A 26,093-nucleotide genomic window follows, 5' to 3' on the forward strand; every position below is an offset into this window, starting at 1 on the left:
ATATTCTAAAGAATAGAAAGAGAATTGAGGGCTGGGGGGTACAAAACAAAGTACTTAACCAGGCGTTAGGAAGCTTGGCTAGCCCCTCGCCGCTCGTTAGTTCTGTCACCTCCAGTAAGTCACACGTTTGGGCCTCAAGAAGCTCATGAGTTACAATGGGAATAAATAACACTGTGGTTACTTGAAAGCAGCACACTGGTCCATAGGAATCCTTGAACTACAATTCAGTTTAAGGCCTATACTTCTGTTAAAACTCAAGAATCCCAAAAAGCAGGTGACTGGGTGATGGACATTGGGCAGGGTATGTGCTATGCTGAGTGCTGTGAATTGTGTAAGACTGATGATTCACAGACCTGTACCCCTAAAGCAAATAATACATTATATGTTAATTAAAAAAAAGAATCCCCAAAGGCACCTGCCAATCTAATTTTCCAAACGATTCCAGTAGTTTGGAAAACTAGCAGTCATCCAAATGCTTTTGTGGACAGAATACAGACATCTGTACATCTTATACTGTAAACAAAATGAAAATAGAGCTGGGGGATGCAATTTTTTATAGAAAAGAATCAAATGGATTCTGCCATTCTTCTATACCCTGACCTGAATTTCTTTTAATGTGTGTATTATTATTATTATTAATATTATTTATTATTATTTTATTTTCAATTTGGGCAAATATTTTAAAATATAAACTCCTTACCTTCTTCCACAGTGACCAAGCTTACAATTCAGAACAAATATTCGAGCTCAGGAGGGTTCCTATGATTCCTCCTTTGGCCTGCTTAGGATTCACAACCCAAGCCTCCAGAGACGGTTTTCACCAAGATCATGCAGAATCACTACTAACTCAACAAGAGGGCTATTACCAATAAACAGCTGCTTTGGTGCTTAACTCGTCCAGCCTTCCAGAACTTCAGTCTGGATCTGTTCAGTCTTCTTACCCAACAGTTTTGTGTGTCTCCATGAGGATGGTTCCATTTGGTCCTGGGACGGGCATGGAATTATAGCGGATGCTGACTTGTGACTTGCGCAGCAGGCTCTCTCGGGCGATCTTGAGTCCTTCATAGAACATGGCTAGTAAAAACACTGCCACGAAAGCTCCAGCCATTTCTAAGTGGGGAAGGAAAAGATGGTGGTACGGTCATATATGCGAAGTCACTAGTCGGTTTGCTGTCCAAGCTAGAGAGACAACACAGAAGAGGGCTACTCTCAATTTCCGAATACGTTATATTGCTACATTTCTACTTGCACAGACAGACAAGAGAGACAGACAGAAGAGTGAAGATGGTGTTAGAGAAAACCATTGTCTCTACTGGAGAACATATTCATTTTCTGATTATAACACAAAAAAATCATCTGAACGATAATGACCTTCAGGTCTGGCTACCTGGTGTCATAAATTGGCTTGTTATGACACAATGTAGAATATGCAAAAGGGGAATAAAACATCATGTTAAAGTGTTGACTATTTCTTTGAACAGAGCGGGGGGAAAGGGAGAGAAAAATCAGGAAACAATTATAGAGAAGACACGGATGGTTGGGGTTGGGGGTGTGTGGGTGAAATAGGTGATGGGATTAAGGAGGTCACTTGTGATGAGCACTGGGTAACCTATGGAATTGTTAAATCACTACACTGTATACAATACTGTCTGTTAGCTAACTAGAATTGAAATAAAATTAAAAAAAAAAAAACAAAATACTATTTTTTTAAAAGATTTTATTTATTTATTTGACAGACAGAGATCACAGATAGGCAGAGAGGCAGGCAGAGAAAGATAGAGGGGGAAGCAGATTCCCTGCAAGCAGAGAGCCTGATGTGGGGCTCGAACCCAGTACCCTGCGATCATGACCTGAGCTGAAGGCAAAGGCTTAACCCACTGAGCCATCTGGCTGCCCCTAAAATACCATTTCTTGAACAGACATTTCAGTTCTTTTTTTTTTTTTTTTTTTAAGATTTATTTATTTTTATTTGAGAGAGAGAAAGAGCACGAGCAGGAGTGGGGAATAGCCGGGGGAAGGAGAGAGAATCTTCAAGCCGACTCCATGCTGAGCGCGAAGCCCAACAGTGCTCAACCCCAGGACTCTGAGATCACGATCTGAGCCAAAATCAAGAGTTGGACGCTTAACTGACTGCACCACTCAGGCGCCCTCAGACATTTCAGTTCTAAGTCTTTCATACTGTGAAGTGTTGGTAATCCTTCAAATATACGCAAACTGCTGATTTAACACACTACATGAACTATATGACCCCCTCTTTCCTCAAATTGATTTTGTGGCTCCGAAGATAGACCTGATCCTTAAAACAGTCCAACTGACAATGGAGCTTGTGCAATTTGAACTTAAGGCATGCTCACTCATCATTATAGACACACAAAAATGGGTATCAGTTATCCCAAAAGTAGGTCTGACAGTAAGATGAGCCATGCCAAGAATCAGGAAAGAGATAGACCAGTATGGTATGCTAGAAAGAGCACTGGAGAGGGCAAACCTAGAAAGTCTAGGTCCCTGTCCAACCTCTGACACAGCAACGCTCTGTGATTTAGGGCTAATCATTTCAGTATTTGAGTCTTAATTTCTCTGTAAAATGGAAGGATTGTACTTGATCAACAGTTTTCCACCCAGGGTTATTTTGTGGTCTGTTTGCCCAAAATGCTTCTTATATCATTTTAACTTGACTATAGTCTTATGTCCAGGATCAATAACTTACCAAATAAGAAAGCACTCAAAAAAAGGATGAAAGGATGGGGCGCCTGGGTGGTTCAGTGGTTTAAGCCGCGGCCTTCGGCTCAGGTCATGATCTCAGGGTCCTGGGATCGAGTCCCGCATCGGGCTCTCTGCTCAGCAGGGAGCCTGCTTCCCTATATCTCTCTCTCTCTCTGGCTGCCTCTCCGACTACTTATGATTTCTCTCTGTCAAATTAATAAATAAAAGCTTTTAAAAAAAAAAAAAGGATGAAAGGAAATGGATTGTGAAAGACTCTTATCTGGTATCTAAATTATTTTCCAGAAACTCTAAAACACACGCATGTTATTCTTATTTATTTATTTATTTATTTATTATTTTAAGTAGGTTCCATACCCAGCATGGAGCCCAAGGCAGGACTTGAACTTACAACCCTGAGATCAAGACCCGAGTTGAGATCAAGGGTTAGATGCTTAACTGACTGAGCCACCCAGCCCCCCAATAACATATACATGTTATTTAAGAGAGGTTTACTGTAGAACTGTAAGAGAGGTTTACTGTAGCATTGTGTATCCTTACCTTCTGGGTAGGTAAGAGGAAGATGATTACGTATCATAACCATAACTATTCAGTACTTACGGGAGGAAGAGGTGCCAGGTTTCCTGATTCTTTGTCACTGTCTCTTATGTGAGTGTCCCCTCTGAACACCACCTGATGAGGGCGGCTTACTCACCTCCAGCTGTATTGATGACCAAACCAGAAAACAAGAGCTCCACATTCTTGAAGCCGAAGTAGAAGGTCATATTCTGCCGGTAAACCATAACAAGTCAGTCAGAGAGGACTGAAGATTCTACATGAGAATTTCACATCAAGAAGCTGAGAGCATTTCAAAGGGTCAGATCGAAATAGTAAGAGACATTCATTGAAGTAGGAGGCTTTCTCCTTTATCTCAGCATTCCTACAGCAGACATCCTCTACAAGTACTCTCCCTTGCTTCCTTCCCAAACCCAACCTTTTCTCTCTTTTTAATTTTCATTCCAGTATAGTCAACATGAGTGTTATGTAAGTTTCAGGTGCACAATCTAGTGATTCGACAATTCTATACATTCCAGTGTTCTTCGTGGTAAGTGTACTATCTTTTCTATACAAAGCATGTAAACCAGAACTTAATTCAGAAAAGGGTCAATTCTGAAAGGAAGGAATACAGCAGAGGCCTAAAAATCCTGGTTCTGGTGTGACTCTGAAATTAACCTGCTGCATGATCTTGGGCAAATTACTTGTCTTGTTTGAGTCTATCTGTGCTTTTCCTCATGGGTAAACTTGACCTTTAAAGATAATAACCTGCCAGTCCTGAAACTCGATTATTTCTATTACCCAAGTGGGCGTAAAAGGGCAGCCTCTCCTGTGGCACTTACCATCATCATGTCGCCCATTCCCTCGCCATGGGAGTGGGAGTGGGAGGCTGAAGTGGTTGGGTGATGATGGTGAGAAGGTACTGTTGTGTTGTGAGCCATGTGGCTTATCTCTTTATGGTGGGAATGGTCCAGGTTTCCAGGAAAAGTTGAGTCAGCAGAAGATTCTTTTAAGAAAAAGAATTATGTATAATAAGTTCACAGTATACAACCTTGATGCTTCTTGAAAAAGATAATTAAGTAAGCTCTATGCCCAACATGGGGCTTGAACTCATGACCCCGAGGTCAAGAGTCACATGTTCTACCAACTGAGCCAGGCAGGTGCCTCTAAAATTTTGATTCCTGATAATTATTTATTTTTGTGGGATTTCATCTAGCAGGGATTACCTTCGGAGACAGTGGCACAAGAGATTTGCACCTAGGGTTTCAGAGACATAAACCTTATTCTGCAAAGTCGTTCCTTTAACAGATGTGGCCAATGTTCAAATATAAATCTAAGATAAGGAGAAGAAAAGTAGTTTCTTTGGGTTGCAGGAAACAGATAGTTTTTTTTTTAAGATTTTTTATTCATCTATTTGATGGACAGAGATCACAAGTAGGCAAAGAGGCACACACAGAAAGAGAGGAAGGGAAGCAGGCTCCCTGCTGAGCAGAGAGCCTGACGTGGGGCTTGATTCCAGGACCCTGGGATCATGACCTGAGCCAAAGGCAGAGGCTTTAACCCACTGAGCCACCCAGGTGCCCCAGGAAACATTAATGCCATTAATGAAATTTAACTGTTCTAAGGCTTTCTAATCTAAATGTCAGGAGCTAAAAAGCAAGTGCTTCAAATAATTCACCTAATTGGATGGCCTGTGTTCAATCAAGATATTTAGAATACATTTTCACATACAGGACAACCAACCTTTGGCTAATTTAAACTTGAAGGAAAGGTCTATTACTGCCCTGGGCAAGCAGTGTGCTCAGAAGATACAATTTCAACCCCAGCTCAGCATTAGAGCTAAGAACACTGAAAACAAGGTATAAATTGAATGTTCTCTATTAAATTAAGTCCAGATAACTGCATATTCAGCCTTATGTCTTTACTACCACATCACTGCTTTATTGCAAAGTCCATCTGGGACAAAAATGAAGTAGCAAAAATGCCTGTAGCTGGTGTGGGGGTGGGGAGTGGAAAGTTGAGGAGGGTGGAAAGGCAGGTGTTGGTGGATTCTCTTTATGTGTCCCTTGACTCTAGTTTGTGGAGGAAAGAGGGCTTTAGAAATTCCCAGTAGGGGGAGGATGCCTGGGTGGCTCAGTTGGTTAAGCTTCTGACTCTTGATCTCAGCTCAGGTTTTGATCTCAGGGTTGGAAGTTCAAGCCCTGAGTTGGGCTCCATGCTGGGTGTAGAGTCTACTTAAAAAAACTCTTAAAATTAAAAAAAAAAAAAAAAAAAAAAGGTAATGAAGAAGAAAAAGAAGAGAAAAAAGAAATTCCAGGGGCACCTGGGTGGCTCAGTGGGTTAAAGCCTCTGCCTTCAGCTCAGGTCATGATCCCAGGGTTTTGGGGTTGAGCCCCACATCGGGCTCTCTGCTCAGCGGGGAGCCTGCTTCCTCCTCTCTCTGTCTCTGCCTGCCTCTCTGCCCACTTGTGATCTGTCTGTCAAATAATAAAGAAAGGAAGAAAGAAAGAAATTCCAAGTAGGTATTCATGTTCATAAGCTGAGTGTGCCTCTCATTCCATCAATAAATATTTTAAGCTCCTACTATGTGCCAAACTCTTGAGTTAAAAGCTAATAATTCTGTGAGTAAGATAAACAAGGTGACTCATGGAAAGAAAAACAAGAAAGTAAACAAAGCAATCTCATGGTGTGATTAGTGTGATGAAGGAAACAAACAAGGTAATATGGCAACATCACTAAGAGGTGGAGAAGAGGCATACCTTAGACAGGAAATCTATATAGATCCAGGGAGTCATATATAACTTAAAAGCACAATTATTCAGCCACCTAGCTCCCCCTCTTCAATCTCCCATCTCATGATTCTATGAAAGCAAGCTCAAGAAACAGGATTGCATTTCTAGTAAAGGACAAGGCAAAGCATCAGTAAGGGAGAATCAAAGTTCAACTGTGAATGTAAATAACTTTCATGGCAGACACTATATTACTTCGTAATTACAGAGCTTGACAATCTGGTATTATTAATACCATGGACATAAAGGACATACATAATAGCCTCTTTGTCCATAAAGTTTTTATAGCAAAGAATAAAAAACACCACACAAAAATAATCAACACGACAGCACCCATAAAATTTCAATGATGGGAAAAATGGTAAGGGGGCAGCAGTTTTCAGTGAAAGAATCGGGGTAGAATGGAGAGATCCCTGGTGTCTGAGTGATGACAGATTACAGTTTTTGAGCTAGGCAAGTGCAGCAAAGTAAGAATAAAAAGACTTTTGCCAGCCAGGAAGACAGAATACATCCTCATGAAGACACTCAAGTAGAAGTCACAATTTGTTCTCTTCCAATAAGGTTTGGAAAGTTATTATAGCAAAATAAAACCATAAAGGATAACTTCATTTCACATTATCAACCTGAATCCTGGCCATCAATTCAGTGATTATTTGCAGTGCCTTCTGGTGTAAAAGACTGAGGGAGATACAGAGATGAACCAGACATACAGTCTTTCCCTAAGGAGCCTCAAGGCTAAATCCTAAAAGAGGGACTGAACAATTATCATTTTTCATTTTGGGCATAAGAAGACATGTATAGGTCAGTTTGTTTTTATTTATTTATTTGAAAGAGACAGAGACAGAGAGAGTGAGCATGAGCTGGAGGAGCAGCAGAGGGAGAATAAGACTCCCCCGCTGAGCAGGGAGCCCAACATGGGGCCTGACCCCAGGACTCTGAGATCATGACCTGAGCTGAAGGCCGATGCTTAACCAACTGAGCCACCTAGGAGCTCCTAAAGGTCAGTTTAAAAAGCAAATCTTAGCACCACAAACTACTTAAGATCTGTACCCTAGAATATCCCTGATTTATTTTCACATATTCTTCCCATTAACAGTTTTTAAGACCCACAGTTTCCTAATTGTTCAGGTACTTCATTACCAGTCAGAGACACCTGCTAAATGAAGACATGTAATCAAATCTCTTCACACAAATCGCTGGCCCAATAATTCATTTGTATAAATCCTTAGAACACGCTTCAAAGTATGCACCTGTTCTGAAGTGTCATCTTTGTAGGATAAATTTCACATTCAAAAATACTAGGAAATAGAGGAGGAATAGAATCTACTTCCTTTCATTGTGAGTAGACAATGGATTTCTTGTAATGGAATCCTAGGCAAGGCTTGCTCAATAGTATACAAATAGGAAGGTACAAATCTGGCAGATTAATGTGCAAACATATACCATAGGCACAAACTCAAACTAATTCTGGTAAGCCCTTCGGCTTACTAAAAGCCTGCTCCAGGGAAGATGCCAAACTCCAGTGATATATATAGATCTATAGATATCTATATCTATAAGTATGACTTATTATTAAAGCATAAAAATAAAAGCAATTATATTCTTTTCTCTTCCTACTTGACTTTCTATTGATGTGCCCTATGTATTTGGATAAAGGATCCTCTATAGCAATCAAACACTCCTAACTCATCTCTAAAAGAGAAATTCTACTTACAGGAGGTAATGTGGCAGTTGGTTAGTGTTAGTCTGGTTTCTTCAACAGCTTTAATCTAAGAAGATCCAAGAAAAGCTTCTTCCAGAATAAAAATGGGTATTGAAATGAGAATAAATAAAAAACAGCAACACAGCAATACCATTTGCTGTTTTGATTTGTAATCTGAAAAAAGTGGTTTGATCACCAGCTGTGCTCTTTTGTCTTTGCTTTATTCAAGCTTCTCTAGACTCCACAGCCAACTTTAACCACTTGCTGCTGTCCAAGAACTGTTTCCTCTAACGTAGCTCCACGTCATTGTCTCTCAGAATTGGGGTCAAGGTCTATAAAGTGGCTGTTCTGTGCCTTTTTATGGAATCAAGTTTCCTGATTTGTAAACCAACTGCAATTAATGGAACTTGTGGATGGGTTAGTAATGATGAGTGACAGGTGGAACCTCAGCAAAATTTTTATATTTACCGATTCACTCGATTTCTGATTTTAGAAAAAACTATGTGAATATGTTAATTCCAGGCTAACCTTCCTGTTGTTGTTTAAAACCTCCACCGTTCACTTCTCTTCTTCTCCTTAGCCTTCAACTTCATTGGATTTACCAGTTATTTATAAAGAGGCATATTAACAACAACAAAAAAATCTGAATACATCACTCAAGGATAAAACAGAAAAGCAAAAAAACAAACAAACAAAAAAACCCCCCAAAACTCAGGATTCCTGACTTTCAATCTACAATAAAATCCTCCCCCAATATTTAGTTACCAAAGTGTGTTTAGAGCTAGGTGGAAAAATTAGGAACACAGTATTTTCATTTTTGTTTTTAAAAAGATTTTATTTATTTATTTGTCAGAGAGACAGAGAGTACAGGCGGGCAGAATGGCAGGCAGAGGGAGAAGCAGACTCCCTACTGAGCAGGGAGCCAATGTGGGACTCCATCCCAAGATGCTGGGATCATGACCTGAGCCGAAGGCAGACGCTTAACCAACTGAGCCACCCAGGCGTCCCTTTCATTTACATTTTTGCCAGTTCAGGCAAACTCATTTTCTCTAACAGAATTTAAGAGAGATCCATACAGGTGAAGCATCTTTGTATTGAAGAATGGAGTGAGAAGCTCAATGACATCTACATCTGTAGAGGACTTTTGACGTGCTCTGGTTGTACAATTCCCTCCCTGGAGTGGAGTCGCCCTCCCTGAGGGCAAGTCCCTCACCATCTCTGGAGCTAGCAGATCATGGAGGTTGCTGGGAGCATGAAGGAGATAAAAGGCTTAGGAAGCATCTAGCAGAATGCCTGACAAATGGCAGTGTTACCACTGTGTGTACTAAGAGGGGATAAAAGATCTTACTTAAGGAAACTCCAATGAATAAACCTGGTGGGAGAAGATATAATCAAAATATTAGCTGTTTGCTTCTCTCTCACAAAGTCTTCTAGCCAAGACAACTGTTCAAGGCCCTTCCCACTTATCCTGTCTCCTGAGACCACAAAGTGGCTATTGACACTCACATGGATAGTTCAGAACAGCTCTAGGTCATAAGAACTCCTTCTTCTGGCGTAGGAAAATTCCCCGGAAATATGTCAAGGGTGTTTCTATGGAACTCAGTTCACACAGAATAGCTAAGAAGGGGCGCCTGGGTGGCTCAGTGGGTTAAGCCACTGCCTTCGGCTCAGGTCATGATCCCAGGGTCCTGGGATTGAGTCCCGCATCGGGCTCTCTGCTCAGCAGGGAGCCTGCTTCCTCCTTTCTCTCTCTGCCTGCCTCTCTGCCTACTTGTGATCTCTCTCTGTCAAATAAATAAAAAAAAAGAATAGCTAAGAAGTTGAGTTCTCAGGAAGGCTTATGCTCTTCAGTTTCTAGGGAATATTCATCTCATCTTCAGTTGAGTACTTAAGTTGGCTACAGGCCAACTTGTTTCTCTTGCCCTGAAGACTATTAGATCTGGGGTGCCTGGGTGGCTCAGTGGGTTAAAGCCTCTGCCTTCAGCTCAGGTCATGATCCCAGGGTCCTGGGATCAGGCCCCGCATCAGGCTCTCTGCTTAGCAGGGAGCCTGCTTCCTCCTCTCTCTCTCTCTCTCTCTGCCTGCCTCTCTTTCTACTTGTGATCTCTGTCTGTCAAATAAAAAAATAAAATCTTTAAAAAAAAAAAAGATTATTAGATCTGGAAAACGAGATGGCACAGTCCACACTGCACACCATAAGCTTTGCATTTCATTTTGTCTCCCCTTTTCCCCCACTTCGTAAGTATTGTACAGCACGTATACACATAGTTTCCAAAACTTTCCTATACTCAAGGGTCTAATTTCTTCTCCGTCTGCTTCTGAGGACCGTCAAAAAAGAAGTTTCCTCTATTCCTGTCCACCTCTTACCTCCCAAAAAGGGCACAATGAAAAGCTTGACGAGAGGACCGGATTGTTTGCAAAGTCTAGCATCTTTAGCAAAATAAACATGAATTTATGAATGGAAGTTAGGAAATGGGCAAGAAGGCTGAATGCTCAAGCCCATCCTGAGTCTTAGCACTGACCTTACTTTTAATAGATTTATTCTAAACTTCCAATTCTTTTTTATTTCCCTTGTACTACACAATGATGGATAAGAAACGGTAATCCACAGGGACTATGGAGATTAGACCCACGACAAAAAGACTACACAGAAGCGGTCAGACATCTGCCATGTTGTCTCTGTTCTCCAGCACAGACCGATAAAATCTGGAGTCTCACACAATTCTTTTGGAGACTACCTACAGAGTTTCCTGATAAAGAAGATTAGGAAGAAAGTTTTTCTTCTGACAACGATTAAGGTCAGGTTCCTTTTTAGATTTGTAGAACCATTAAACTAAAACAAATCTGGTTGCTTGTCTGCTCTTGTAATTTTTTATTTTTATTGGTTACTTATAAGCTTTCAACAGGCATAGATAGGGCACATTCAAGGTCCCAGACACTGTACTACCATAAACAGAGATTCATGCTTATGGACTCTGTTCTCATGATCAAGCAACCAGTTCAACTGGACTAATCCTGCCTTTTGATGACCTGCACAGGGTCAGCAGTTATTCTGAGAAATAGCTCTGGCCTTGTTTCAAGTGCCCCCATAGGTGAACTTTAAAATTCTCTTGATGGCTTTATGAATTCCACACTCACACTATCCTTTGGGGAGGGAGGTGGTAAAGGAGATGTAGAAGTAAAGAGATTATAATGCATTAATAAAACAGGGCTTAGGTGTCCCTCCACCCCTTGGCATTCCAACCCAATATACTGGAATTGTTTTGAAAAAAAAAAAAAAAAAAAAAAAAAAAAAAAAGTAGTAGCTCCCAGTAAATGGAAAGGGGTAGTATGATGAATATATAGGGGGAAGACCTTTCTCCTTGAAGGCTATGATGCTGTTCCACTCAACCCCACAACCCTGGCCTCACTCTGGTACTCCAAATTGACTGGCAGAAATTTGGTCACAATTGTATGAATGTAACCACACCTCTGGATACTGTAGTTGTCTTTCTTTGGCCAATGTCTTTCTTGAGGTGTACAGTGATCATAAAGATACTTAATGTTACCAATTATATTCACAGAAGGTAGTAGGCTGGAGTAAATCAAAGGCTTACACAGGTTCTCAGACAGAACTGGCAAAAACTTAACAAAGTTCTGCTCCACTGATGTACTAAACACAGTCAGTAAAATGATGAAGTTGAGGTAGAGAGAAAAATAGGTTGGGTCAATAAGAAAAAGAAGTGTTAAAGACCCTAAAATCATACATGCGCGCGCACACACACACACAGATCCCACCGAATATCTTTGGCAGGTGATAAGAGATGACAGGGCACTTGCTATGACTATAGGTTTATAAAGAGAGTCAGAATTTAGGAGTGTAATCGCCAAAACCCCACCACATCACTACCACTACTACCGACAAAAACAAAATCATTTAGATTTTTATCCTTTTAAAAATTCTTTGGGGCTTCTGTATGGCTCAGTTGTTAAGCATCTGCCTTCGGCTCAGGTCATGATCCCAGGGTCCTGGGATCGAGCCCCATGTCTGACTCCCTGCTCACTAGGGAGCCTGCTTCTCCCTCTCCCTCTGCCCCTATCCCAGCATGTTCTCTCTCTCTTGAATAAATAAATAAAAATCTTGAAAAAAAATCTTCAATAAAATAAAGGCCACTGTTTTTCCCTTGTAACTTTTTGCCTTTGTTGATAATAAAAATAACTCCCAGGGATCATCCATAACAAATGTTTCCTGGTTTTTCTTTACGGCCATGGCGGGGCTGATATGAGAAAATGTTAATAGAACTTGGCAAAGAATTAAGGTTGTGACTATGCGCTGGTTTCAATATTATTTTCATTTTCTTCACCATCTACCAAAGTGAGCTCTATTACTTTGGATAGGCTGAGCTTGATTCCCTGAAAAAGCACCTTTCATGGAAAAAAGCCAAACTAGACACGGTCTCCATACTCCAATTAATAGCAGAGTCTACGTGACTGAATTACTCATATATCAGACTGATGGGCTCCACCACAAGTAGCCAACAGCCAGAGTCATAAAGGGGAAAACTACTTCAAACAATTACATTTAAAACTTAAAGAGCCTTCATTTATGAGTGGCCAATGATCTAGGGAAACAAGAAATGTGGCATGGACTGACAAGTTTAAAAAGTTTAAAATAAAAGAGCAGCTCTGAGTTCCTGAGAGTAGCTCTTTCACTGAGAAGTTCCTGCCTAAGAAGATCTATGTTAGCAGAAAAGGATGGTAACTCAGGAGCTGCCCTATGTTTATTCTAAGGATCCACACAAGATAGACAGCAAACTTGTAATTTGATTCTAATCAGATTAAGACAAGAACTTTGTTTCCCGATACGGGTTCAAGGTCACCCCGTCTATCTTAAATTTCATCTTTCCACGTGTCCAGTCCACCTCATTAAGCTGCTCGCACAGAGCAAGATGGATAAGAAGCCCGATGGGGCAAGACAGGTCATTGCATGGAACCCATTATATAGAGAATATCCAGTCAGGGAGGCTTATCATTTTCAAGAGAAAGCATGCTAAAGACAAACTTCATTTTAAATTTTTAAGGTTATTTATTTATTTATTTATTTGAGGGAGTAAGAGAGTGCAAAAGCAGGGGGAGAGGCAGGCAGAAGCAAACTGCCGCTGAGCAGGGAGCCCTGGATCGTGACCTGAGACAAAGGCAGACATTTAACTGACTGAACCACACAGGCGCCCAACAAACTTAATTTTTAAAATGCCATTATCCAATCTCTAGATCACCTATGCCTTCTGGGCAAACATGAATGGGCCATGCTATTACCATGTAAGCAACAAAATACAAAGGAAAGAGAACAAGTTTAAACATGAAAGGGAAGCAGGTGATAAATGCTATATTGGGCAAGTAATTTTCTATTTTATAGCTTCATTTTCCTTAACTGTATAAACACTAAATTATATGATTAGTCAAGTTTCACCCAGAGCTAAAACTTAATTCTACATTTTTAAAGGTCAGGTTCTAGGAGAATATAATTCTTCTCTATCCCTATCCTTACTATTGGATTTTAAGTTCTAAGTTTTAGGATTTTATTTATTCATTTGAAAGAGAGAGAGAGAGAGCAAGAGCACAAGCTGAGGGGAGAGGCAAAGAAGAGGGAGAAGCAGACTCCCCACTGAGCAGGGAGAGGGAGGTGGGACTCCATCTCAGGAACCTGAGATCATGATCTGAATTGAAGGCAGATGCTTAACCATCTGAGCCCCACCGGGCGCCCTGACCCATCTTTTTAAATCCATAAACTCCTTCATTTTCTAACATCCTGCACACAGTAGTAAGTACTTGCTAAAATGATTTGTCTTTCTCTGCATTTCTTTCCTGGCAACTTAGACATAAGACAGACAAATCAATTCCTTAATCTGTTAATGAGACACTAGGCAAACCTCAGTTTTCTTTCTGCCACTGTAGTGAGTGTGAAATGCTATACAGTAGTATTTGATGGATATGCCTAGAAAGTATGCAATAGCTCTATATTACTAGCAGCAAAATGTAGATGATATAGGATAATATAAACAAGTTGAACTTTTTAAGACTTGTAAGGGGTTACAAACTCATCCAGTTCTACTTATTCATTTTATGGAAACCTAGAGTATGAATTCACAAAGTGCTTGGGAGAATCTAACATTTTCATATTCTGGCCCAGTTTGCCTTCATAGATACTTTTAGAAAATATTTGTTTGGTCACGAGTGCAAGGAGATTATTAAAAAAAATTCGCGCCTGTTTTAAAAATGGATGAAAGGAAAAAAATATGGAAGAAAGGAATACACTGCTGTTGACCTTCAAGGGGCTTGAAATGCCAAATCCAGATCTCTTATATGAATCAAACCTCTAGGGCACTAAACCTGGATAAGTGCAACTTTCTAGAAAGGGACAATAGAGAAAACAGACCAAACTATAAGATAAGATCAACCTGAAAATACTTTTGACAGACAGCACAAGCAGGGGGAGTGGCAGAGGGAGAGGGAGAATCAGGTTCCCCCCCAAGCTGGGAGCCTGATGTGGGGCTTGATCCCTGTTCAATGTTATTCTAGAAAGCTGGGGAGGTCGCATTGCTAGAACTTACCTACCCTCACTCCCCGCCCAGAAAGTATTCTGTTCAACCTGCCTTGTTATTTACCCAATGTCACAATTTGGTGTCCATTGAAAGTCATGGTTTTGATCACTTTCCTAATCCCAAGTACATGAGAAGATTCACCCAGTTTGCCTCCGGTTTTTACCATCAGCAATTCTATTACAAACATGGGTCCCCCCGCCCCCGCCCAAAGACTTCACCTATTTATCTGTCAGAGAGAGTGAGAGCACAAGCAAGGGGAGAAGCAGGTGCCTCACTGAGCAAGGAGCCCGATGCGGGACTCGATCCCAGACCCAGGGATCATGACTTGAGCTGAAGCTTAACCAACTGAGCCACCGAGGCATCCCTACAAACATGGGTTTTCCCAACAGTACCCTCCACCCTGTTCATCCCATGTGATATGCCAATGACAAATTAATCTACCAAAGGCATGGCTCTACTTATCTGCTCAAAACAAAAACAGAAACAAAAACCACTGCCTACCAACCTCTCCCTTGTCTATTAACTTCCTGGTTCTGAGATAACAGATCTCTAAAACAAAGGCCTCAACCTACCTTCCTGCCTGCACATACTTGGAATACCAGTCAAACAAGTCCAATGGCCAAAGCTTGAAATGGACAAATCCCACGCTTTTCCATCTATCTTTGCTCACATTGTTTCTTCAGTCTGCAAGGCCCATCCTTATTATCTCTGATGCAACAAACCCTCCTCATCCTCCGAGGTCTCCTGCTAAGCCCTCTGAACATTCAGAACCCAATGTGCCTTTCCCAAGAACCCCAGCTTGGATTAGGTCTCACAAAATACCTTGAAATGTTATGAGCTTCTCAATCGGGGCATATTTCGGTCATCACAATGATAGAACGGAATTGAGAAAAGATAGGGGAAACACAATTAGGCCTGGAAAGAGATGCAGGTGACATTTTTTCAGCTATAGGCAGACCACCTGAAATTGAAACCTGAGTGCACTGTCCCTTAATTGGTGGGTCACAGAAATCTAAGAACCGAAAGGACCTCAGAAGGCACAGCAAGGAGCCCTTCAGTGACATACAAATTTTGTACTAACTGAACACGGCTAGGGATTTATCAGGCTAGTGTGTTGCTTTCTTCTGAAATGTAAGAAAGCAAACACTCTCTTTCCAGATAAGCCAACTACAGATGGTGTTTCACAGGAACCTGAATCTTGCTATTTGGTGGTGATGATGTCGATAATGGACCCAGTGCTCAAAGCTTTTACATATATTTCCAAAGCTGTAATTTGCATTTTAGGCTCTATTCCCCTGAACTAACAATTGTCTGCAAAGAGAAACCTAAGTATCTTTTTTTTTTTAAATCAAAGATTTGTTTACTTATTTTATTTTATTTTTAAAGATTTTATTTATTTATTTGACAAGAGAGCTCACAAGGAGGCAGAGAGGAAGGCGGGTTGGGGGGGAAGAAGGCTCCCCGCTGAGCAGAGAGCCTGATGTGGGACTCGACCCCAGGACCCTGGGACCATGACCTGAGCCGAAGGCAGAGGCTTAACCCACTGAGCCACCCAGGCGTCCCTATTTACTTATTTTAGAGAGAGAATGAGTAAGAGAGTTGAAGGAGGAGTAGAGGGAGAGAAACTTCAGGCAGATTCCCTACAGAGCATGGAGTCCAACGCAGGGCTCAATCCCACGGCCATGAGATGATGATCTCAGCTGAAACCAAGAGTCAGATGCTCAACTGACTAAACCACCCAGGTGTCCCAAGAAACCTAAGTATTTTTTTTTTAAGATTTTATTTATTTATATGACAGAGAGAGAGAGACACAGCAAGAGAGGGAACACAAGCATCGGGAGAGGGAGAGGGAGAAGCAGACCTCCTGCTGAGCAGGGAGCCCAATGCGGGGCTTGATCCCAGGACTCCAGGATCATGACCTGAGCACAAGGCAGACGTTTAACCATCTGAGCCACCCAGGTGCCTCAACCTAAGTATTTTTTTTTTTTTAAATATTTATTTATTTATTTATTTATCTGACAGACAGACATCACAAGTAGGCAGAGAGGCAGGCAGAGAGACAGGGGGAAGCAGGCTCCCTGCTGAACAGAGAGCCCGATGCGGGGCTCAATCCCAGGACCCTGAGATCATGACCTGAGCCGAAGGCAGAGGCTTAACCCTCTGAGCCACCCAGGCGCCCCACAACCTAAGTATTTTTTTAAAAAATTTTTTTAATTTATTTGAGAGAGAGAGAGAGAACACATGAGCAGGGGTAGAGGGAGTAGAAGCAGACTCCCCGCTGAGCAGGGAGCCTGACTCAGGGCCCCAGGACCCGGGGATCAAGACCTGAGCCAAAGGCAGACACTTAAATGACTGAACCACTAAGGTGCCCCATAAAACCTTAGTAACTTTAGATCCAACTTTTGATATTGGTTATGCTCACTTTATGCTCACTATCTGGCATTTATGTCTTTCTGTTACTGACTTACCTTTCAGCCTATTTCAAACTAATCCTTTTCACAAATATTCCACCCAAACTGACCTATTCATTTTTCCTGAATAAACTGAGCACTTTGACACCTGTATGATTTTTTTGGCTTATGTCATTCCCTGTAATGACAACCCCCCCCCACTTCCTGAATATGTGTAAATCCTCTCATCATTTAGTCAACATTTATCTTGCACTTAAATGTGTCAGAATTAGGGTGAAGTTAAAACATGGCCCTTGCTCTTTTGAGTTTACAATCTAGCTCGTTCTTTATGGCTTACTTAATATGCCATCTCTTCCATCAGGTTTTCCTTAGACTCTTGACAGAAGAAATCTCTCATTTCTGAAGTTCCCTGGTAATCTTCTCTTACGGAAAACTTAAATACAGGATATAAATAAAACTTAAATACACGGTATAAAATACTATTTTTACACAGCAAGTTCCTTGAGGACAAGTAAACTTTCTAATTTCTACCTCCTTACTGCCTCTGGAAGAACATTCAATAAACATTCATTCATTTGAAAGGCACTGAATTCTTTTTAAAAATTTATTATTATTTTTAAAGAATTTATTTATTTATTTGTGAGAGAGAGAGAACACAAGCAGACAAAAGAGGGGCAGAGCGAGAAGGAGAAGCAAACTCCCTGCTGAGCAGGGAGCCTGACATGGGGCTCGATCCTAGGACCCTGAGATCAGGACCTGAGCTGAAGGCAGATGCTAAATGACTGTGCCATCAGGCACCCGAAAAGTATTTAATTCTTACAAAATCCATTTAGTTTTTGGTATCTGCCTCCAAGGATCCAGGTGCAAAAGGCAAGATTCTTGCCTTTGTGGGGCTTACTCTAGGAAGAAGAAGCCCTCATTTAGTATGTAAACAAATAAATAATGTATTTAAGTATATACAATTACCAATCACGATAAGTGGTATGAAGGAACTCAACATGGTACTGTGGCAGAGAAAAACACAGAAAAAATTAGATGGCGGGTGGCAGGTAGAGAGAAGAAAGAACCCTCTTTAAGGAGGTAACTTCAGACAGATTGATGAATTACTAGAGTTGGGTAGAAAGGTAAGGGAGCAGCATCCCTAGGCAAGAAAAGAACCAAGGGGGAGTGCCTGGGTGGCTCAGTCATTAAGTGTCTGCCTCCAGCTCAGATCATGATCTCAGGGTCCTGGGATCGAGCCCTGCACCCAGCTGCCTGCTCAGCGGGCAGCTTGCTTCTTCCTCTTCCACTCTCCCTGCTTCTGTTGCCTCTCTCGCTGTGTCTCTCTCTGTCAAATAAATAAATAAATAAATAGAAAAGAACCAAGAGCATTCAAGGTCATATGAATAGAACACATTGAGTCATTTTAAGAAGACTAAATTTTATTCTAAGGGCAACTGGCAGCTCTTTAAGGGTAAGAAGCAGGGAAGTGATATGATCAGATTTACCTTCTCACAGAGTACTTTTGTTGCTATGCAAAGTGGACTTTTTTTTTTTTTAAGATTTTATTTCTCTATTTGACAGACAAGAGATCACAAGTAGGCAGAGAGAGAGGGGGAAGCAGCCTCCCCACTGAGCAGAGAGTCCAATGTGCGACTCGATCCCAGGACTCTGAGATTATGATCTGAGCCAAGGGCAGAGGTTCAACCCACTGAGCCACCCAGGTGCCCCAGAGTAGACTTTATTTGCTCTTCTGCTCAAGTTCTTCTGTGAGGCATTCACAGAAAAAAAAAAAAAAATCCTTATGGAACCATGAGCTATAGTCCTTTAACTTGCCAAAAACCATAAAGCCATCTGTTAAAACTTAGGAAGGAAAAGAACCTTCTAATTTCTGGGTTATAAAATGGTTTGAAGGGCAAAACTGAAGAATATTCGATACAGGCTATCTTGGATTGTAAGAGCTTTTCAAGTCCCACGCCACCCTTTGCTGGTGAGAGTTAAGCTTATAGAATAGTGCTGAGCAGGAGTCTGGAGTCAGAGGGTATTCAAATCCCAGCTCTGCTAATTTCCAGCTGAGTGTCCTGGTGACATTTCCTATATAAACTCTTTAGGTTATCAGTAGGTTCTGTGTACAGAGACTGCTAAAAGGCTGTGTCCAGATTTCAACAGTATCTGGATAAATGATTCAAATTTGGTATTTACTCAATACATAGAAAAATATGATAAAGGTAGACCAAGATCTCTGCAGGACATGGACAACAGACTGTGAGGCACATGGCAAGTGTTAGATTTTTATCGGATTACACAATCTGTACTACGCGTGGAAACCTTCAACAGTGATGTAAACAAACTCCACTTCTCACTTGTACCTCCTCAAAACAGTAGCAGTAAATCCAGAATTTGTGTGATTCTAGCCTTTAATGCTCAAATGATTTAGGACAGTGGAGAACACATTAGACTGAGTCTAAGATCTGGATTCTGGTCCATCCAACTCTATCACTGTGTGTTCTTGTGGATAAAACACCTATCTCAGAGTTCCTCAATTTTGGCATTACTGACATTTGAAGCTAAGTAATTTGTTGTCGTATGAGCTATTTTGTCCATTGTTGTATGTTTAACAACACCCCTAGCCTTTACCTGCCAAATGCCAATAGCACTGTCCCAGTTGTGACAACTAAAAAATGTCTCCGGACATGGCCAAAAAATCCCCTGCGAGGCAAAAATCACCCTAACTCTTTGAGAACTACTTCTGATCTTTGAATTTCAATGTGTCATCTAGAACTCAGGGGAACAGATAACATCGGTCTTATTCTCTTTCAGGGTCATTACATGATTCACAAGAAATAATGAATGGGAAGAAATACTGAGAAAAAAAGAGACTAAAAAACATATGTAAAAGGATTATTACTCTGTGAGTTATTATTTAAAGATATTATTTATCTTATTTGAGACAGAGAAAGAGCAAGCACAAGCATGAATGGTGGTGGGGGAAGTAGGCACAGGGAAAAGCAGACTCCCTGTTGGTGGGGCTTGAGGGTCCTTGGATCATGATCTGACCCAAAGGCAACCACTTAACCGACGGAGCCACCCAGGTGCCCCTCACTGAGTTACGATTATTACTACTAAAAAATTTTTATTTATATCCCACTCAGTTAACATACTGTGTAATACCAGTTTCAGGTGCACGATTCAGCAACTCAACACCCACACACGACTCGGTGCCCAACACAGCAACGGCCCCATAAACCATTTAACCCATCCTACCACCCGCCTCCCCTCTGGCATCAGTGAGTTATCACTATGCTCTGTGAGTGCTCAATAATGAGACCAAAGAAAACTCACATCTTGTTTATAGAATGCATCATAAGCCTTAGATTAGGCTCTGTACAGTCTAATATACCTTTCAGGCATCCAATATTTGTGATTCCAAGTCTGGGTCCAATAATTACCTCATTTACTTTTGTGGCATGTTCTCAGGCTATTCTCTGCTGAGCTACAACAATGTAGCTTGTTTCCAAACTTAATGGCACTTGAAAGGTGGGCCTGGGTTAAACAGGAATGGCTACTCATTTTACAGACAGAAAATTGAGGTACACAAGGTTAACACACAAGCTGAGGTCATGTGGCAGTCAGTCTAGTGACAGTCTGCAATCAGAATCCAGATTCTGACCTCAAGTCTAGTGTTCTATTACTTATGTCATGGTACTTTTATCCAACTATCTTGTGTCCCTGTCTCTCTGCACAAAGTCACATACTTTCCTTTCTGGGTACAATCCAGGAAAACTGAGATAAGGAAATGGAGAGTGGCTTAGAAAGAAATGTGGACCTGTTTCTATGCAGAGGCTATTCCCTGCTTTCAGGATGAACTGATGTCCTGTTATCCAAGGGCCCTGCCAAGTCTTGAAGTCCTTGCCCACACTAAGCTGTCCAGCAGGAACTAAGTCTGGCTGTCACTACCTGCACAGCAGCTGTGGCTTACAATGCCCTTCACGATGCTATGGCACACAGTCTGGGCTAAAATGGTTACCTGCAGTATTCCTGACTGCTCGACCTCTGCATGGCTCTAAGTAAGGTGAGAAAAGACTCCATGTGGTCTGAGCTCCAGGCCACATTTCAGCAAATCTGTTCAAATTCACGAAACCCCCAAATGCCACTTCTACTATATATGAATTTCAGACTTCTAAAAATATCATGGTTTATTCTACTCCTTTAAGATACCAGGTCACCTCTGAGTATTATGTCTCTGTGCAAACTTTCTAAATGCTAAATGTTGTCACAAGGAGCCATTGCTCTCAATCACTGACTCAGCAGCAGACCTCTGGATAATTCTCTGGCAGCGCATGGGTTGCAGCCGCCCTTAGCCCTTACTGTGAAAGAATTTTAGTAAAATGAGGAAATTTTGGTTATTAGCCTAGGTTTTTCTGTTACATCAGGTAATTTAATCATTATGGTCACAGTTTCCTCGGTAAAGAAAATAACTCATCTTTAGGGCCTAAATTTCAATTAGAAAAGTTTAGATGCATATGATATTTTTCATGAGAAACAAATGCACACCTAACTTTTCTAGAGATGCTATAAATATTAATTGATTGCTTTAGATATTCTAACATCTCAGTGGCTTTATCAAACACATTTCAGAGCATGCTGTTCATACCGCTCTATAACATTTTCCAACTCACAACCTTTTTTTTTTTTTTTAATGTTTTAAGTAATCTCTACACACAATATGGAGCTTGAACTCAAAAGCCCAAGACCAAGAGTCAGATGTTCTTCTGACTGAGTCAGTCAGGTGACTCTCCAATCCACCAATCTTATTGTTCTCTTCCGAGAGCTATCTTGCTGAAGCAGAAACAGCCTAAGAGCAAGAGCCCTCCTGGTCTGGGAGTCAGAGTGCTGTCATAAGGCTATGACACCTCTGAAGCTCAGAAAAAGTTACTAAAACTTTGTGGGATAATGCATCCATATAAAACTAGGAAACATGGGGCTCCTAGGTGGCTCAGTGGGTTAAAGTCTCTGCCTTCGGCTCGGGTCATGGTCCTGGGGTCCTGGGATCCATCCTCGCATCGGGCTCTCTGCTCTGTGGGGAGCCCGCTTCCTCCTCTCTTTCTCTGACTGCCCCTCTGCCTATTTTTTTTTTTAAGATTTTATTTATTTATTTGACAGAGAGAAATCACAAGTAGATGGAGAGGCAAGCAGAGAGAGAGAGAGGGAAGCAGGCTCTCTGCTGAGCAGAGAGCCCGATGCGGGACTCGATCCCAGGACTCTGAGATCATGACCTGAGCTGAAGGCAGCGGCTTAACCCACTGAGCCACCCAGGCGCCCGTTTTTTGTTTTTTTTTTTTAAAGATTTTATTTTATTTATTTGACAGACAGAGATCACAAGTAGGCAGAGAGGCAGGCAGAGAGAGAGAGAGGAGGAAGCAGGCTCTCCGCGGAGCAGACAGCCCGATGCGGGGCTCGATCCCAGGACCCTGGGATCATGACCTGAGCCGAAGGCAGAGGCTTTAACCCACTGAGCCACCCAGGCGCCCCCCCCCGCCCCCCCCCCCCGCCTATTTGCGATCTCTGTCTGTCAAATACATAAATAAAATCTTTAAAAAACCCCAACAACTAGGAAACAAAATCTCACAGTATTCTGAACATCAAAATGTAAAAATATATGAAAGTGCTGATACATTAATGACATACATAGTAAATAATACATGTTAATTACTTTCTTTCTAGCTCAAGGATTTCTTAAAGTGTCTGAATCAGGATCATTTGTGATGTCCGGTGAAAAATGAAAATTACAGACTCTACTCCAGACCAGTGAATCTCCTTGCAGAGAACGGGCCTCAGAATCTAGCTATTTATCAAGCTATCTAGGAAAATCCTACATACTCTAAACTTTGAGAACCATAATTCTTTTTTTTTTAAGATTTTATTTTATTTGATAGAAGACACAGTGAGAGAGGGAACACAAGCCTGGGGGAGTGCGAGAGGGAGAAGCAGGCTTCCCGCTGAGCAGGGAGCTCTATGTGGGGCTTGATCTCAGAACCCTGGGATCACAACCTGAGCTGAAGGCAGACGCTTAATGTCTGAGCCACCCAGGCGCCCCGAGAACCATAATTCTAAATTACAGAGATATACGATACACAGTACACAGAATCTCAGGATTTGATGTTTAACAAGTGATAGCTTAAAAAAAAAGAAAAAGAAACAGGAAAAGAATGTCAAGATTCAACCAGGAACTAAATAAAGCATTTGTTTATTGTGGTATTCCAAAAGGTCAGAGAGCTAACCTAGCTTCACTTAAAATTTATCACCTGATAATCACCTAATAATCAAAGAACCTTCTGGGCTATTTAATACCAAATGGCTCATCTTCGGGATCTGATAGAGTTGTTTTTGTTTTTATTGTTGTTGTTTTAACCTACTATGTGAATAAAATCTCTGAGTTCCAGATGAAGGGGAATCTCCTGTAGTCTTACTTTTCTAGACTGGTTGTGAATTACAGTCAGTGAACTACCAAAAAGCCAGATCTCAAACAGGAAATGCACAAATGAAAACACCAAACTTCTGTGTGAAGAAATTGTTGCATATATTTCTCAACATGATTAGTGAAAGTAAGATTTGCTCCCAAGGTCTGTCCCTAACCATGAACTCTTACATTTTTGAGATTAGAAGGTCTGAGATCCAAAATAGCCCACCAAAAGCGAACAAAAAGCCACAAGTAGGAAGCTGTGGGCAGAAAGTATTTTCCCTTTCCTTTTCTATGGCGGCTCTCCAAGGACGCGGGGAGCATATTCATTCTCTAACTGGTAAAACCGTACCTGCTGGTTGTAGGCCCTTGGGCAAATTACTTAATATCTCTGTGCCTCAGCTCTAAAAATCAGAGTAAGAAACGTAGCTACCTCACAGGATTGTTTTCAGGACTGTTACGAGGAACTCACTAAGGTGACAGCATAGTAGTTGAGAGGGCAAGTTAGTTTCCTCAAAGCTAGGGCTGCCCGTAGCACCGATCTCGTGATGCTGTGAGCAAACAGTGACCCTGGAATGCTGTACTGCATTACTACTTCCTCATCTACTGTTCTCTCTAAACTTCAGTTCTCTGTCTTTGTCTCTTACCCCGCCCTGCTCCATAGCTCCCCTTTCTTTCTAACCTTTGCTGTTCTCATTTTGGGAGTGCTCGGGGTGAGCTAGTGAATCCCAGCCATTTAACTTCACCCACAGGGATGTCCTTTACTTCTGTTGAATTGGGTGGTCAGTAACTGGATTCCAATCTGCATCCATATTCTTTGAGGTGTCTCAAAGTTTCAGGCTTCTCTCACCCTGTCTTCTAATTATAAAAGATACATTTTATGGGTGGTTTCTCCATCAAGTAATTTGCCAACACCAGCTTGGCCTCGTACAGTTCAACTGAATTCTGACACTCACCAGAAACAGCATCAGATTCCAAAGGTTAAGGGCTGAATCCTAGAAGACTGCCCTCCACTTCAGATGCTAATTACAGACTCAGGTTATTACCCACACTTCTGACTAGATATAAAATCAGAAGTGTCTACAACCCCTTCTCTTTCGGTTTAAGTAATTTGTTAGAGCAGCCCACAGAACTAAGAAAATGCATTTACTCAAGAGATTACTGATTTATTACAAAGGATATTAAACAGTGTCGGAGGCAGGCCCCTGGCCAGGGCGGCCTCCGCCATTAAAAGATGGCGCCTCGCTAGTTGCCAGGTTAGGATTGCCTCGTGAGACTAAGTGGAATGCCCAAAGAGGAAGTAAATAGCATTGGTTGCTAGCGAAGTTGTTCGTTTAGGTGCACAGCCTGATTCGCTCCCTCCTGTACCCTGCTCGCTGCTTGGCCATGTAAGCGTATATAAGTGTGTAGACTTGCGGAAATAGAGAGAAGATGCATCCGAACCAGGGTTCTTGTTGTCCTTGCGGGGCGAGGGCGATAAATGGCGCCGGCACCCGGGAACTAAATAAAGGAATCTTGCAAGGTAATCAGCAGGAAAGCGGGGAGTAAAAGTCCGCAGGTAAGCGGGGACATTAGCCACGTTCAAAAGTGGGAATTCCGCGGTAGAGCGGGGAGTAAAAATAGAAAAACCTTGCAAGGGAGAAGTCCGCAGGTAAGCAGGGTAAAACCACGACAACAAAGGTGGTGGGAAACTTGTACAAGACCGCAACAAGAAGCCGGGCGGCCATAGAGCCGGGATTTTCTTATTGAAACCGCAGGTAAGCGGGGAAGGGACCACGATCAAAGTGGTGGGAATCTTGTACAAGTCCGCAATAAGGAGCGGGGCGGCCTTAGAGCCGGGATTAACTTGTACAAGTCCGCAATAAGGAGCAGGGCGGCCTTAGAGCCGGGATTTAGCGAGTCCACAATAAGAAGCGGGGCGGCCTTAGAGCCGGAATTTAGCGGCGAGTCTTTAACGTCCGCGTCTGTTGTCTGTGTGTTCATAATGAGATCTGAAGTATCTAAAGTGCGGTTGGAAGGGTCTTTAGAAGACCTGCTGAAAGCCAATGGAACTCCACTAAAAGCAAAAACTGCTCGGGCCTTTTTTAATGCAGTGGAAAAGGCAGCGCCTTGGTTCCTAGATGAAGGCTTGCTAAACATACCTCAATGGGACCACTTAGGGGAGGATTTGAAGAAACAGGATGCTTTAACTCTTTGCCTCAAATTTAACATAACAAAAGCACAGGCATGGGACCCAGTAGTCTCCTGCAGAAATTGCGTGACCTTACTACCTGCACCGTCCTTGGGGGTTAATCCTAAGTGTTTGTTACCTAATCATATATGGCATATGGATGTCACACATGTTTCAGAATTTGGAAAGTTAAGATACCTGCTCTGGAATAATTTTCGCCTCAGTGCATAGTGGGGGGGAATCCCGAGATGTTATCGCCCACTGCCTACAGGCTTTCGCGGCCTGGGGAAAGCCACGCCAATTAAAGACAGATAATGGTCCAGGCTACACCTCACAACCCTTTAAAGCCTTCCTACAACAACTTGACATTCACTTGATACATGGAATACCCTATAACCCACAAAGACAGGGTGTTGTGGAGCGCACGCATCTTACAATAAAAAATGTGCTTTATAAACAAAAAGGGGGAATAGGGGACACCTTCAGGTCCCCTAAATATAAGCTCAACACCATTCTCTTTATTTTGAATTTTTTAACGTTGGACAAAACGGGTAAATCAGCTGCAGACAGACATGCAAGTGCTGCTGCTGCTCCCCCTAAGCCTTTAGTACTTTGGAAGGACATCCTCACAGGAAAGTGGAATGGACCAGATCCAGTGTTAGTATGGAGTAGGGGGTCTGTATGTGTTTTTCCACAGGAAAAGGAGGCTCCAATTTGGATCCCAGAGCGGCTGGTGCGTGCAGCCT

The 26,093-nt window shown here is 41.9% G+C and overlaps 1 protein-coding gene across 2 annotated transcripts in view; it reads right to left on the reverse strand.

Moving 5' to 3' along the window:
* The window catches only part of SLC31A1 (solute carrier family 31 member 1), a 42,977-nt gene that overhangs the window by 3,723 nt on the left and 13,161 nt on the right, over positions 1-26,093 (reverse strand). Inside the window, exons 1-4 of one of the 2 annotated variants that reach the window (XM_059142042.1) lie at positions 7,759-8,009; positions 4,098-4,261; positions 3,416-3,488; positions 942-1,110 (exon numbers count right to left, since the gene is read on the reverse strand). In XM_059142042.1, coding sequence (XP_058998025.1) covers positions 942-1,110; positions 3,416-3,488; positions 4,098-4,196 — 341 coding nt within the window. In that variant the 5' untranslated portion in view covers positions 4,197-4,261; positions 7,759-8,009. Of the gene's footprint in view, positions 1-941; positions 1,111-3,415; positions 3,489-4,097; positions 4,262-7,758; positions 8,010-26,093 lie in introns of those variants that run through there. The other variant, XM_059142041.1, reaches the window with a different exon arrangement.

The sequence above is a fragment of the Mustela lutreola genome, chromosome 12 (genome assembly GCF_030435805.1).
Source record: "Mustela lutreola isolate mMusLut2 chromosome 12, mMusLut2.pri, whole genome shotgun sequence".
NCBI lineage: Eukaryota > Metazoa > Chordata > Mammalia > Carnivora > Mustelidae > Mustela > Mustela lutreola.